Source organism: Physeter macrocephalus, chromosome 17 (assembly GCF_002837175.3).
Source record: "Physeter macrocephalus isolate SW-GA chromosome 17, ASM283717v5, whole genome shotgun sequence".
Lineage (NCBI taxonomy): Eukaryota > Metazoa > Chordata > Mammalia > Artiodactyla > Physeteridae > Physeter > Physeter macrocephalus.
In genome coordinates, this window is record NC_041230.1 from 1,731,783 (window position 1) to 1,745,419 (window position 13,637).

A 13,637-nucleotide genomic window follows, 5' to 3' on the forward strand; every position below is an offset into this window, starting at 1 on the left:
TACAGCCACTATGGAGAACAGTATGGAGGTTCCTTAAAAAACTAAAAATAGAATTACCATATGACCCAGCAATCCCACTACTGGGCATATACCCAGAGAAAACCACAATTCAAAAAGACACATGCACCCCAATATTCAATGCAGCACTATTTACAACAGCCAGGTAATGGAAGCAACCTAAATGCGCATTGACAGATGAATGGATAAGGAAGATGTGGTACATATATACAATGGAATATTACTCAGCCATAAAAAGGAACGAAATTGAGTAATTTGCAGAGACGTGGATGGATCTAGAGACTGTCATACAGAGTGAAGTTAAGTCAGAAAGAGAAAACTATTGTATATTAACGCATATATGTGGAACCTAGAAAAATGGTACAGATGAACTGGTTTGCAGGACAGAAATTGAGACACAGATATAGAGAACAAACATATGGACACCAAGGGAGGAAAGTGGCGGGGGAGGTGGTGGTGGTGTGATGAATTGGGAGATTGGGATTGACATATATACACTAACATGTATAAAATGGATAACTAATAAGAACCTGCTGTATAAAAAAATAAAATTCAAAGAAAAAGAAAAAAGAAATAAAAAATGAGCCGAATTATAACTAGAGAAATTCAAAAACTAATCAAGGGCTTCCCTGGTGGCACAGTGGTTGCGAGTCCACCTGCCGATGCAGGGGACACGGGTTCGTGCCCCGGTCCAGGAAGATCCCATGTGCCACGGAGTGGCTAGGCCCGTGAGCCATAGAGAACAAACATATGGACACCAAGGGAGGAAAGTGGCGGGGGAGGTGGTGGTGGTGTGATGAATTGGGAGATTGGGATTGACATATATACACTAACATGTATAAAATGGATAACTAATAAGAACCTGCTGTATAAAAAAATAAAATTCAAAGAAAAAGAAAAAAGAAATAAAAAATGAGCCGAATTATAACTAGAGAAATTCAAAAACTAATCAAGGGCTTCCCTGGTGGCACAGTGGTTGCGAGTCCACCTGCCGATGCAGGGGACACGGGTTCGTGCCCCGGTCCAGGAAGATCCCATGTGCCACGGAGTGGCTAGGCCCGTGAGCCATGGTCGCTGAGCCTGTGCTTCCGGAGCCTGTGCTCCGCAACGGGAAAGGCCACAAAAGGAAGAGGACCGCGTACCACAAAAAAGAAAAAAAAAAAGTAATCAAAAACCTCAAACAAACAAAAACCCAGGGGGGCTTCCCTGGTGGCACAGTGGTTAAGAATCCACCTGCCAATGCAGAAGACATGGGTTCAAACCCTGGTCTGGGAAGATCCCACTTGCCATGGAGCAACTAAGCCCATGTGCCACAACTACTGATCTACAGCCCGTGAGCCACAACTACTGAGCCGGCACTCTAGAGCCTGCAAGCCACAACTACTGAGCGCACACACCACAACTACTGAAGCCTGTGGGCCTAGAGCCCATGCTCCACAACAAGAGAAGCCACCACAATGAGAAGCCCATGCACCGCAACAAAGAGTAGCTCCCACTCGCCAGAACTAGAGAAAGCCCACGCCCAGCAATGAAAACCCAACACAGCCAAAAGTAAATAAATAAATAATAATTTCAAAAAAACAAAACAAACAAACAAAAAAAAGAAAAACCCAGGACCAAATTCTATGAAATATTTACAAAAGAATTACCACTAATCCTGCTAACAATGTTACAGAGTTGAAGAGGGAACTCTTGCAAATTCATTCTATGGAGCCAGCATGATTCTGATACCAATCCCAGACAAAAACACACCAAGAAAGAAAAACTAGAAACCAATACCCCTGATGAATACTGATGCAAAATTCGTAACAACATACTAGCAAAATAACTTAACACCACATTAAAAAGATCTGACATCTTGACCAAGTGGATTTTATTCATATAAAGCAAAGAGGAGTCAACATACAAAAATCAATTAATGTGATATACCACATTAACAGATTAAAGGAAAAAAACACACAGGACCATCTCAATTGATGCAGAGAAAAGCATCTGACAAAATTCAACAACCTTTCAAGATAAAACACTCGATAAACGAGAAAGAGTAAATTCTCTCAACATAATAAATGCCATTTGTGAAAAAAGCACAGCTAACAACATTCTCAGTGGGGACAGACTGAAAGCTTGTCCTCTGAGATCAGAAAGAAGGCAAGGATGCACACTCTCTGCACTACTGCTCAACAAAGTACTGAAACTCCTAGCCAGAGCAATTAAATAAGAAAAAGAAATCTAAGTTATCCAAATTGTAAAAGTAAACTCACCTCTTTCCTAGATGACAAGGTTTTATATGTAAAAATCATAAAGATTCCACAAGAAACCTGCTATATCAAGATGGTTAGAAAAACTGTTGTATACAAACGCCAAATGCAAAAATCGGTTGCATTTCTATACACAATGAACAATGTCAAAAGAAAACAAGAAAGCAATCTTATTTACTATAGCATTAAAAAGGGATGAAATATTTAGGAATAAATTAGCCAACATGGTGAAAGACTTGTACACTGAAAACTACCAACCATTGCTAAAAGAAATCCAAAAAGATACAAATAAATAGAAAGACAACCTGTACTCATGGGCGGGAAGACTTAATACTCTTAAAATATCCAAGCTACACAAAGTGTTCTACAGATTCAATGGACCCATTATCAAAATTTCCATAGCAATCTTTGCAGAAATAGAGAAAAAAAAATGCTAAAAGTCTTAGGGCAGTTCTAGAGACCACAGATAGCCAAAAGTCTCTTGAACAAGAGGAAAGATGGAGGCCTCCCTTTTTATTTCAAAACATATTAAGAAGTAATCAAGATGGTGTGGTACCGGTATAAACACAGACTAAACCAAATGAACAGAACACAATACTCAGAAATAATCCTTTGCATATATGTAAAATGTATTCACAAGGGTGCCAAGATACACATAGGGGAAAGGAGAGTATCAATAACAATGGTGCTGAGAAAATAGATACCTACTAGGAAAAGAATGAAGGTGGAATCTTGCCCGTATCAGAAGTAAAAACTTCTGTCTGTCAAAGGATACAATCCACAGAGTGAAAAGACAACCCCTGAGGAATGGAGGTGATGAAAGTAATTTAAAGAATTTCCAACTGCCAGAGATTTAGGTTGATTTCATAGTTTAAATTTGATGATAAACTAAAAAACCCTCTACCACTGATGTCTATTTTTGAATTTTCCATTCTATTACCAATCATTAAGATTTAAGGAGAGTGACTCACATTTTTAGCTTGAATTGCCTTAGAAAAAGTCAGAACAAACTGCTCCAATTGGTCTGATTTTCGGATTTTATCAGGTATTGTGCATGTTAATACCTGACTTCCAAGTGCAGCTTCTGTACTCTAGCTGACAGAGAGTGGACATTGCATCCGGACGGGGCCCCTCAACAACCCCTGCTGCCCAAGAGCACTGACACCACGTCTCCAATCCATGGGTGTGAAATCTAGGTGGAGACAACAGACCCTGAGGGAGGGCCCCAGGTGAGTGTGATGTACAGGTGTCAGGCAGGATACTTCAGAGTCAGAGAAGATTAGCAAGTCCAGAAAAGGGCATTTCAGAAAAATAACAGACTGAGAATCAACCAAAAATATGACTTTACCTGAGAAAGAGCCATTCCTGACTCCTTTTCTTTCCTCTTCCTCCTGTTCTGAGTTTCTTCTTCAGGCAACGTGAGTCTTTAGAGGTTGACCTTGAAAGTTGAAAACAGGCTGTTTAATGCTTGGAATCAACACACCCCCTCCCTGAGTCACAACCACACACACAGGGAAGCCCTCAGCATGTGGAACAGACGGTCCTCTGTTGCCCACTGTCCCAGGAGGGGCTCAGGACAGTAAACTCCCACACAGAGTCTAACAGGTGAGTTTTCCACCCTTTCTTCAGATCTCGCTCCCCTCCTGGTGAGGCCCTCACGTACACAGTAGCAGCGGGCACCTCAGCTGGACCCGACGATCTCCTTGAGGTCACAGACCAGCCCTGATCCTTCCCCACGCAGAGGAGAGCCCTCACCCTCAGCCCAGATCTCAGCCCTCAGGGAACGGGGGGACTGAGTCAAGATGCTCAGTGACGGATCCAGATTGGACTCGCCTGGGGCACCTTAAACATGACTGAGGTTGGGCCCTACACTGACTACGCGAAGAGGAATCTGGTCAGAGGGTACAAAACATGTCTATGCATAAATGCCTCACCGATCTAATGGGAAGCCTGGGTTGAGCGGCGCTCACAGCAGGCAGGCCCAGCACAGCCCCCACTTTCTTATTCTTTCCCAGCTTAGCTGAGGTATAACTGACTAAGGAAAATGGTGTAAATATAAGGTATACAAAGTGATCCTCTGACACGTGTATACTGTGAAATAATTATCACAATCAAGTAAGTCACACTTCCATCAACTAACAATTACCATTTTGTGTGTGTGTTGTGAGGACACTTAATTGTTTCTCTGTGAGCAAATTTCAAGTATATAGAAACAGTACAGGCAGCATGCAGTCAGTACATCAGATCCCCAGAACTTACTCATTTTACAACTGAAAATCCGTATGCTTTGACAGACATCGCCCCATTTTCCCTATCACCCAGCTCCTGGTTAACAGCCCTTCTACTCTATGGCTCTATGAGTTTGATAATTCTAGTTTCCATGTACAGTATCTGTCCTTTGTCAGGGTTATTTCACTTAGCATAATGTTCTCTAGGTTCATTCACTTTGTCATAAATGCAGGATCCTTGATTTTTCATATTTATATACAGTGAATAACATTTCATTACACATATTATATACATACTATACAATATGCAGTATATGTTTAGATACCACGATTTTGTTACCCATTCTTTTGTCAACAGACATTTTGGTTGTTTCTGTTCCTTGGCTACTGCAAATACCGTAATACTCATGAGAATGCAGATGCGTCCCTGAAAACACTGATTTCCTTTCCTTTGGATATCTGCCAGAAGAGGGTTTGATACATTATGTGCCTGTTCTATGTTTAATTTATTAAGGAACCTCCATACTGCTTTCCAATTTAGCGGTACCATTTACACACCCACCAACAGCACACAAAGGTTCCCTGTTCTCTGTATTGTACCTCTGTGTGTGCCTATTTTGGGAGGGACAGGAGTGGAAAATAGAGTACCCAGCACTGGCCTGGCAGCAAGAAAGTTGCAGCTGCATCTTCCCAAGGATGAGACCCCGGACTGCAGATCACTGCAGTGTTGCTGCCCTCTGATTCTTGCAATAATCTTTCCCAACAACATGAGACTTTATGACTCTTCTCAGGTTGGGCCCATAGACCCACACCTAGCAGGACCTCCCTACTAAAAACATTCTGCAGTCTTAAGCTTAGTACTCATAATTTCCAGTCTGGACTCAAACAAACTTACAAACTCTCATGGGGTCCAACAGAGTGTCCATAGAGCCCATAATGATCCCCTCATCCTGTTACACAATGACAGAAAACATTTCAAGCCCTAGTAACTCATGCATGAGGGATATTACATAAGAGGACACCCAAGGACCCACTAGACACAAGGCACCGTATTTTCATTTACAGTGACCCAGGCAAAACACTGAAATCTCCAAAAACTACTAAAAAGAGAGATATTTCCAATGATGCACATGCCCCAGTGAGACCCCAACATCTTCCAAGGCAACACTCCAGATTCTCTTTGCATCTTTCCAAATGCATATGAAACTTTCTTCACTTGCAACACCAAATACTCAAAGATACCAAAGTTAACGCAAAAAATGATCTCTGAGATTTTCCCTATATTACTCTATTGGTGGCATGATGATGCTTGCCCTCCTAAAAGAGCCAACAAAAGTCAGTGTGTGGAGTGGATGCTGGGGGGCACCCTCTAGATCCAGCCCCTTAAGACCAAGGCACCCATCCTCCTGCACCCAGAGCTCCCTGTGGGCTCTGCTCAGGCCATAGTTCTAACAGTGGAGGATAACATTTCTCTCAGCCAAATTCCACTTTCTTCACTGCTGCTCACGTGTGATCCTGAGTTATCAAATCAAACCCATGCAGGCAAATGTCAGCCTCAGCACTGATGTCCCAGGGAACCTGAGCTAAGACACTAGGGCACCTCAAACCATTCCATGCAGGTTCTCCAACAAACCCACTTCCAGGTTCTCCAGCCTGAACTGAGACATTCCTTTCCAACAGATCCACACAGCCCTCGATCCCGTAACTACCCTTGGGACAGGTGCACACACCATTCACTGGGCTCATCTTGATGCCCCCACTTGCTGCCATATCCCTCCTGCGGTCCCTACAGGCTCCCCTCCGCTTTCCCCATTTTTCTACCTCTTCGCCACGCATGACTGACTAAAGGAGACTAAAAGGCACAGGGACGTCTCGGCAAAGGGATCAAAACAGGAATGCACACAAGCTGCCACCCAAAGGATACTGGGCACTCAGTATGAAAATCAAGAAACTGGCCCTCTGGGCTTCCCTGGTGGCCTAGTGGCTGGGAGTCCGCCTGCCAATGCAGGGGACACAGGTTCGAGCCCCGGTCCAGGAAGATCCCACATGCCGTGGAGCAACTGGGCCCGTGCACCACAACTACTGAGCCTGCGCGCCACAACTACCGAAGCCCGCGTGCCTAGAGACCGTGGTCCGCAACGGGAGAGGCCACCGCAACAAGAAGCCCGCGCACCACAATGATGGGCAGCCCCTGCTTGCGGCAATTAGAGAAAGCCCGTGCGCAGCAACAAAGACCCAGTGCAGCCCAAAATAAATAAGTAAAATAAATTTATTTTAAAAAACAGAAAAAAGAAAAAAAAACAAAGGAAACTGGCCCTCCTGGGAAAGTCTGCCACCACCTGGGGACATTACGGAGTCTGGGTACAACGGCATTTGAGATCAGGGAGGACGTCTCAAAGAGAGGGTCCCCAGGTCTCGGTTTCCTGTTGTCCCCACTCACGCCTACTTGGAAGATGCTCTAGCCCTTTGAGGGAGGCCTCCTTCACGCCCCATTAGGCTCTCCTTCTGTCCCCCCCAGCGCACTGAAACCACTACCGCTGACTCTGTGCAGATGACCTGCCGGAAGGCAAAGCTCCTGTCCAAGGTGGCAACCGGTCACGGATGTGCACAGCCTGGAACACTGGGGGCTACAGCAGAGCAGTGACACAGGAGACTAAACACGGGGACACCTCAGCACACTGCATGAGGACATCCATGGGCTTTTTAGGACTTCCTATATTTGGGGGCTCTTCTTTTCAGTAATTTAGTAGCCACATGGGGTAAAGATCAATTACAGCTGAAATGTCCAGAATGCAGGAAACATCCTCATCACCTGCCCTGTTCTCTTGGTCTCCCTTGAGGATTATCCAGCCCAACCCACAGTCCTACCATCTAAAGACATCTCCAATATCAGGTACTGCAGCCATCCTGGGAAGGAGAGGAACACTGTGAGCCCTTAAATAAAGGGTAACCAGGAAACACTCAAAATAATCAATGGAGAAAGGCTTTCAGATGAGGGTGATTGACTTTAAAGGCAATAAAACCTGGTTAAAATGACAGAGATTGTCAAGGCAGGATGGGGAGCCCTCTCTGAGCCTAGACCTGAAGGGGGACAAAGGGCCTGAGCCATGGTGATTTAATAACAAAAAGTAAGAGCGGAAACTAACATCTGAGACAGATGGTTTTTGGAAACAGAGAAAAGGTGAATGTGACCAGAGCAGACTGAACCATGAGAAAAGCTCCCAGGATGAGGCTGGGGACACTGGCAGGGCCCTGAGGATGACACAGGGCTGAGTAGCCACAGGGAGAAGTCGGGATTTTCTCCTGAGGACAAATGGAAGCCAGTGGAGGTCTGAGTGTTAGGAAGTGACAAAATCTCCCTTGAGATTTATCCTTAGTCATGGAAGACACCTGATGATATTCTCGCTGACTCTGAGCCTAGCTTCCTGCCTCCATCCTACTGTTTTTCTTTTAGTTTTTCATTTTGGGAGGTCTGGGATCCATTTAAAATTCTAATTACCAGTGGACACTCCCTCCAAGAAGAACTGCCACACACAGACACACACCCAATCTGGACAATCATTTCAGGGGTCTGTGTTGCTCAGCCTCAGAGTTTCTGATCTAGTCTCTCATCTCCATGTTACAAGTGGGCTCCCTGAGGCCCTGATGGGAGACATTTATGACAAGGTCTGAGCTGAGTGAATAGAACCCGGTGTGACTGAATTCTGAAAAGGTCACCTGATGGGCAAGTGGGCACAGGTTGTCTTTATCAACCATCTCATTTAACACCAGGACCATCTTTCATGTGCCTGAACAAAGGAAACTTCTCTTTCAAGGTTCGATCACACTGATACCAAGCAGGTAATTCTTCTTTATCAGAAGATTGCAGTAAAATATTTTAAAAACACAGAATTGCAAATATATATCCCTGGTGCAGAAAACATTGTAAGGGATCAGCTTAGAAATAAGATCTGAGCAATCCTTTTCATCGTGAGTAGAGGCATGCTGTTGGAAGAAGGCTCCAAGTCAATCCCGCCCATCCTTCCTCATTTGCACAGAAGAGTCAAAAGGGACCTGAGAGAAACATCTTCATATCACCTCATAGCTCACTATTCTCACTGATCACAGAAAACGGAAAAAAAGGAACATTAGACTAACTGGTTAAACTAGGTTTTGACTGTTACTATAAAAGATCATTGACATCTTTGCCAAGTACTACTAAAAATAGTCTAAAGTTATTTCTACTTATCAAAGAAAATTTCAAATATATTAGATGAAGAGAAGAAAGCACTCAGGAGAGGAATGAATCTGAAACTAATTTGAAAAAGAAATAATGTATTATTTTTAATCTAAAAATCTGGTATCAAAGATTTAAAACAAAAACTGAGGGTATATCACATTTGGAAAAGAATGACATGACTAGAATATCGGAGACTAAAAAAGCTTATTTCAGAAGTTAAAAATGATTTATAGGAAAGAAGAAATTAAATGAACTAAGATTTATTCCAAGCTACAAAAAGAACCATATGTAAAGAAAAAAAGAAAAATGTAAATCCATTAAAAAAAAACAACGTTGCCTTAAAAAGCCACCACCACATAGTGACAGAGTCAGTCATTTCTTGCCCCACTTCTCCTCTCCCCTGACTTCTACCCCATGTCAGGAAAAGGTACGGGGGTGACAACTGAGTGAATCAAGTCACTGCCTGCTGGCTCAACAGGGTTTGCAAATGGAAGTTATCTTCTGATACAAATAATAACAAAAGGCACAAGCCTTATTGACAGGAGTTTTGCAATTCTCATCCTCATCTGCATAACTTAAAGAAATTTTAAATGTATTAGATTCTAAAGACACGAATCAGTATTATCACAACTTAATCATCTATATCCAAGCAACTCACCATCCACCTGGATCCAGTTTACCCTCTCTACTCTAGCTACTAGGTGTTTCCATTTCATTCTGTTCACCTGTCTCCCTATTTCATCTTGGTCTGTGTGTCTCTTTTTATTCCCCTCTACACTCCTGCTGTTTCTCCCCTCTTATTTCTTCCCTCACACCTGTCCTGCCCCACTCTGCAACTTATTCCCCTTCGAGATGCTCTTTCTCTCGAACCTTTCTGATTCTGTCAAAAATCTGTAGGTATTTCTGCCTCTTGTTTGCCTCATCTCTGCTCCCTCTCTGCCCTCCGGGTTACACTCCTTCTCTCCGTTACTCTCCCTTCCTCCTCACTCTCTGGCACCCCAGGAGGCTGTGCTTCCTTCCTGCTCTTCTTTCTTCCTCTGCTCTTGTCACCCTTTGGCTTCTTTCTCTGCCAGCACCATGAGTCACTGAAGTCCATGGTTCCACGTTTTATCCTCTCCACGTCTGAGGTACCTCACCACCGTTCGCCTCCCCCTCCTCCAGGGCAGCTCTCCCTATGTTGTTTTCCAATCCCTGGAGATCTGGCTTTTTCATTTACTTCTCTATTTTATTCACCTGCTACTTTCAAGGCTTAATCTCTTTCATTTTACTACCAATTTGCAAGTCCCTCAGCCACCCTCTACGTTCCCATCGGTTCTCCCTCATGCTTTTCTCCTTCGCAGTTTTAATCTTTCTCAGTCGCTCAGTCTCTGCTTCTCCTGATGCCCCTCGACCATTTACAGGGCTGGAGACTGACTGAGATGCCCGCGGACCAGAAGAGCACATTTTTCAATAGAGCTGAATATGACACGGAACAACACTAGGTGTCACACGTCTGGCCCAGGTCACCTCCCCCAACGCGGGGGGAGGGGAAGGGCTGACCAGAAAGGGGAGGCCAGAGAAGCAGAAACACCGGCCTGAGGAGGAGGCGAGGACAGAGGGGCGGGGAGGGAGGGGGTTTCAGGAGAGGGGCGGGCTCTGCAGAACCCCAGGACCGGGGAGAGGACGCGGGCTGTCCGGGAGCGGGGCGGCCGGCGCTGCCCTCCAGGAGCCGAGAGGGCGAGGCTGCGGGGCGCGTATCCACCTCGCGGAAGGGGACTTTACAGGGGGAGGGCGGAGGTAGTAAAGGGTTTTAAACAGGAAAATGTCGCCAAAGACGGTGTCTACGTGGACCGAAGGCTGAAAAAGCCAAGGGAACGTACCAGCCTCAGAAATAATTAAAACCCAAACGAAAAGATACCCGACCTGCAATTGCAACGTCTGGATTTACTCTGGGACGGGTGCGGCGTGGGGCTGCACAAATTTACACTAAAAAGAAACTTACGCTCCGCTCTGCGACCTTGGCTCGGAACTCTCCGCTCTCCGCGTCCTTAGAAAAGGGCTCCTGGCGTTAGACGTAGGGCTTCCGGGGCGGGGCCTGGGCGGAGCGCCAGCGGTGAAGGGCGGGGCGAGGAGAGCGCCCAGGTCTGCGCACTGAGCGCGGGAGGGAGGGGCAGGAAGCAGGGCGGGGTTGGTGCGCCTGTTACCTTGACTGCATTCCTTTAAGTTACTGGCTGTAACAGTTTTCACGTAAAAGCTTACGGCTCTGTGGGCCAGTTATGTTGGAAGCCAAGATAGTTCCTCTTAAGACTAAAAGGGTTTAATAAAAACATATTTCTCACAGCAGGTTGTTGTGACGTCCTGCTAGTGAGGCTGAAGCAATTCACTGGTCTGGGAACTTGGGTCTCCAGGAGCGGAGAGGAAGGGGTTGACATGGGCCATTAGTTGGATCCAGGAACACTTCCTAAATTGGAATTAATTTAAGCAGCTTTGAGAAATAAGAATGGGACTACTCTCTGTATTACAAATACAAATAACAAGTACAAAACTCCCCCTGGGTAGAAATGGGCTATTTCATACTGACACCCTACAAAACTGCTTTTCTTTTTCTATTCCCCGTTCACGCAGAAGGGCAAATTCAACATAGTGCTGAGTTCCACAAACTCAGGGACAGTACCTGGAGGTCTGAGATGGAAGACTAAGACATGTGATCATTTAGGTCACTAAAAATTGCCTTAAAAACAAATACATTTTAAAAAAATTGTTATAAACTGCATTATTCTTTCTTTTATCCAATGTGTTTTATTTGCCTTTCTAAAACCAACTCTGTAAACAGTTACATATGAGAGTTGTATAAGCAACACTTTATACAGTGACAAACATCACTGTATAAGTTTAAGGTGTAGAGCATAAGTAACTGACTGACATATACTGTGAAATGATTATCACAGTAAGTTTAGTTAGCATCCAGAATTTCATATAGATAACATAAAAAGAGAAAGCAAAATAGAAGAAAAAACTTTCATTTTCTTTTGATGAGAACTGCATTATCGTTTAAAAAACTTACTCTATTCCACACTTGGGAGAATTACTTTTAAGTATCTTTCCCAAAAACTTTTAATGAAATTCTACTTAAATACATAATAACACAATGTAATTTCAAACTGATTATATGTTCATTATGCACGTAATTAGAATTTTTCACTTTTTATTTCCAAATTATATTTTAGTTTTTTATTTTCTATTTCTTAAAGTTTTGTCAAGGGTGGGTAACAAAGCCTGAAAAATAAGTCTTCAGAAGACACTGGGATTTATTTCCATTTAAATTATAATTAAGTTGCAATATTTCTAACCGCATTCAGTAGGGAGGTATATTCTCTTTAATTTGAACCCTAAAGAAAGTAAAACTAGATTACCAAATATACAGTAACTTCATTTCGACCCCCAATACTTTTAAGGCAGTATCTGTTAGATATCATCTACTATAAACTATGCTTTATCACATCCCTACATGTGAAACATTTCAACCAGAGAGACATGGGAATCCATTGAAATAGGATGATGTTCACACAGGGAAATTAGCATACTTAATGTACTTTCAGGTAAAATGAGCAGACTGTCCTGGTGTATAACTCACAGTAAGTTTAATTAACATGCATCATCTCATATAGATAAAATGAAGAGAAATCAAAAGAGGAGAAAAAAACTTTGATGAGAACTGCATTATTCATTTTTTTAAAGGTTTTTTTTTTTAATGTGGACCATTTTTAAAGTCTTTATTCAATTTGTTACAATACTGCTTCTGTTTTATGTTTTGGTTTTTTGGCCCCAAGGCATGTGGGATCATAGCTCCCCATCGAACCTGCAAGCCCCTGCACTGGAAGGCGAAGTCTTAACCACTGGACCACCAGGAAAGTCCCCATTATTCTTTAAAATACATACTCTATGCCACACCTGTGATGAATTACCTTGTGAACATATATGGTGACTAAAAAATTCCTTTTAAAAAAAAAAGCAAAATAAAAAGATCTTAGAAGAACAAAATATGCTTAAGCTAGCAGAAGGTAGGAAAAAGGATTAGAGACAAATGAAATGTAGAATAAAACCAGAGAAAATGACAACAGTACAACACTGTTATTTGAAAAGGATAACAAAACTGACAAATCCTTATCCAGATTAACAACAAAGGGAAGACTCAAATGACTGAATCAGAAAACAAAGAGGGGACATTATAGCAGATTACAACTGATTCTTCAGAAATTATTTAAAAATTTAGAAGAAAATATTTAGACAATTCTATGCCTAAATATCAGATAACCTAGAAGAAATGGATAAATCCATACAGAACACAACCTACCAAGACAGAATTATAAAGAAATTAAAAATCTGAACAAGCCTATAACTTTTAAGGAGATTGAACCAGTATTCAAAAACCATTCAGCAAAGGAAAGCAAGATAGCTTCACTGCAAAATTCAACCCAACATTTATAAACAATTAAGACCAACCTTCCAAGGACTTCCCTAGTGGTGCAATGGTTAAGAATCTGCCTGCCAATGGAGACATGGCTCGATCCCTGGTCCAGGAAGATCCCACATGCCACGGAGCGAGTAAGCCCGTGCACCACAACTACTGAAGCCCGCACGCCACAACTACTGAGCCCACAAGCTCTAGGGTCCATGTGCCACAACTATTGAGCCCACATGCTGCAACTATCGAGCCCGCACGCCTAGAGTCCATGCTCCGCAACAAGAGAAGCCACCGCAATGAGAAGCCCTCGCACCGCAACAAAGAGTAGCCCCTGCTTGCCACAACTAGAGAAAGCCTGCACGCAGCAATGAAGACCCAACCCAGCACCCCCAAAAAAAGACCAACCTTCCTTAACGTCTTCCTGAAAATAGTGAAGAAAAGGGAACCGTTCTAAATTCCCTCTATGAATC

General features: G+C 43.3%; 1 protein-coding gene across 4 annotated transcripts in view; it reads right to left on the minus strand.

Moving 5' to 3' along the window:
• Positions 1-10,780, minus strand: part of LOC102995057 (zinc finger protein 160-like) — a 74,670-nt gene extending 63,890 nt beyond the window's left edge. For all 4 annotated transcript variants that reach the window (XM_028477776.1, XM_028477777.1, XM_028477775.1 and 1 more), the window contains exons 1-2: positions 10,705-10,780; positions 3,625-3,714 (exon numbers count right to left, since the gene is read on the minus strand). In XM_028477776.1, coding sequence (XP_028333577.1) covers positions 3,625-3,639 — 15 coding nt within the window. In that variant the 5' untranslated portion in view covers positions 3,640-3,714; positions 10,705-10,780. The remainder of the gene's footprint in view (positions 1-3,624; positions 3,715-10,704) is intronic.
• Between the last annotated feature and the right edge of the window lie 2,857 nt (positions 10,781-13,637).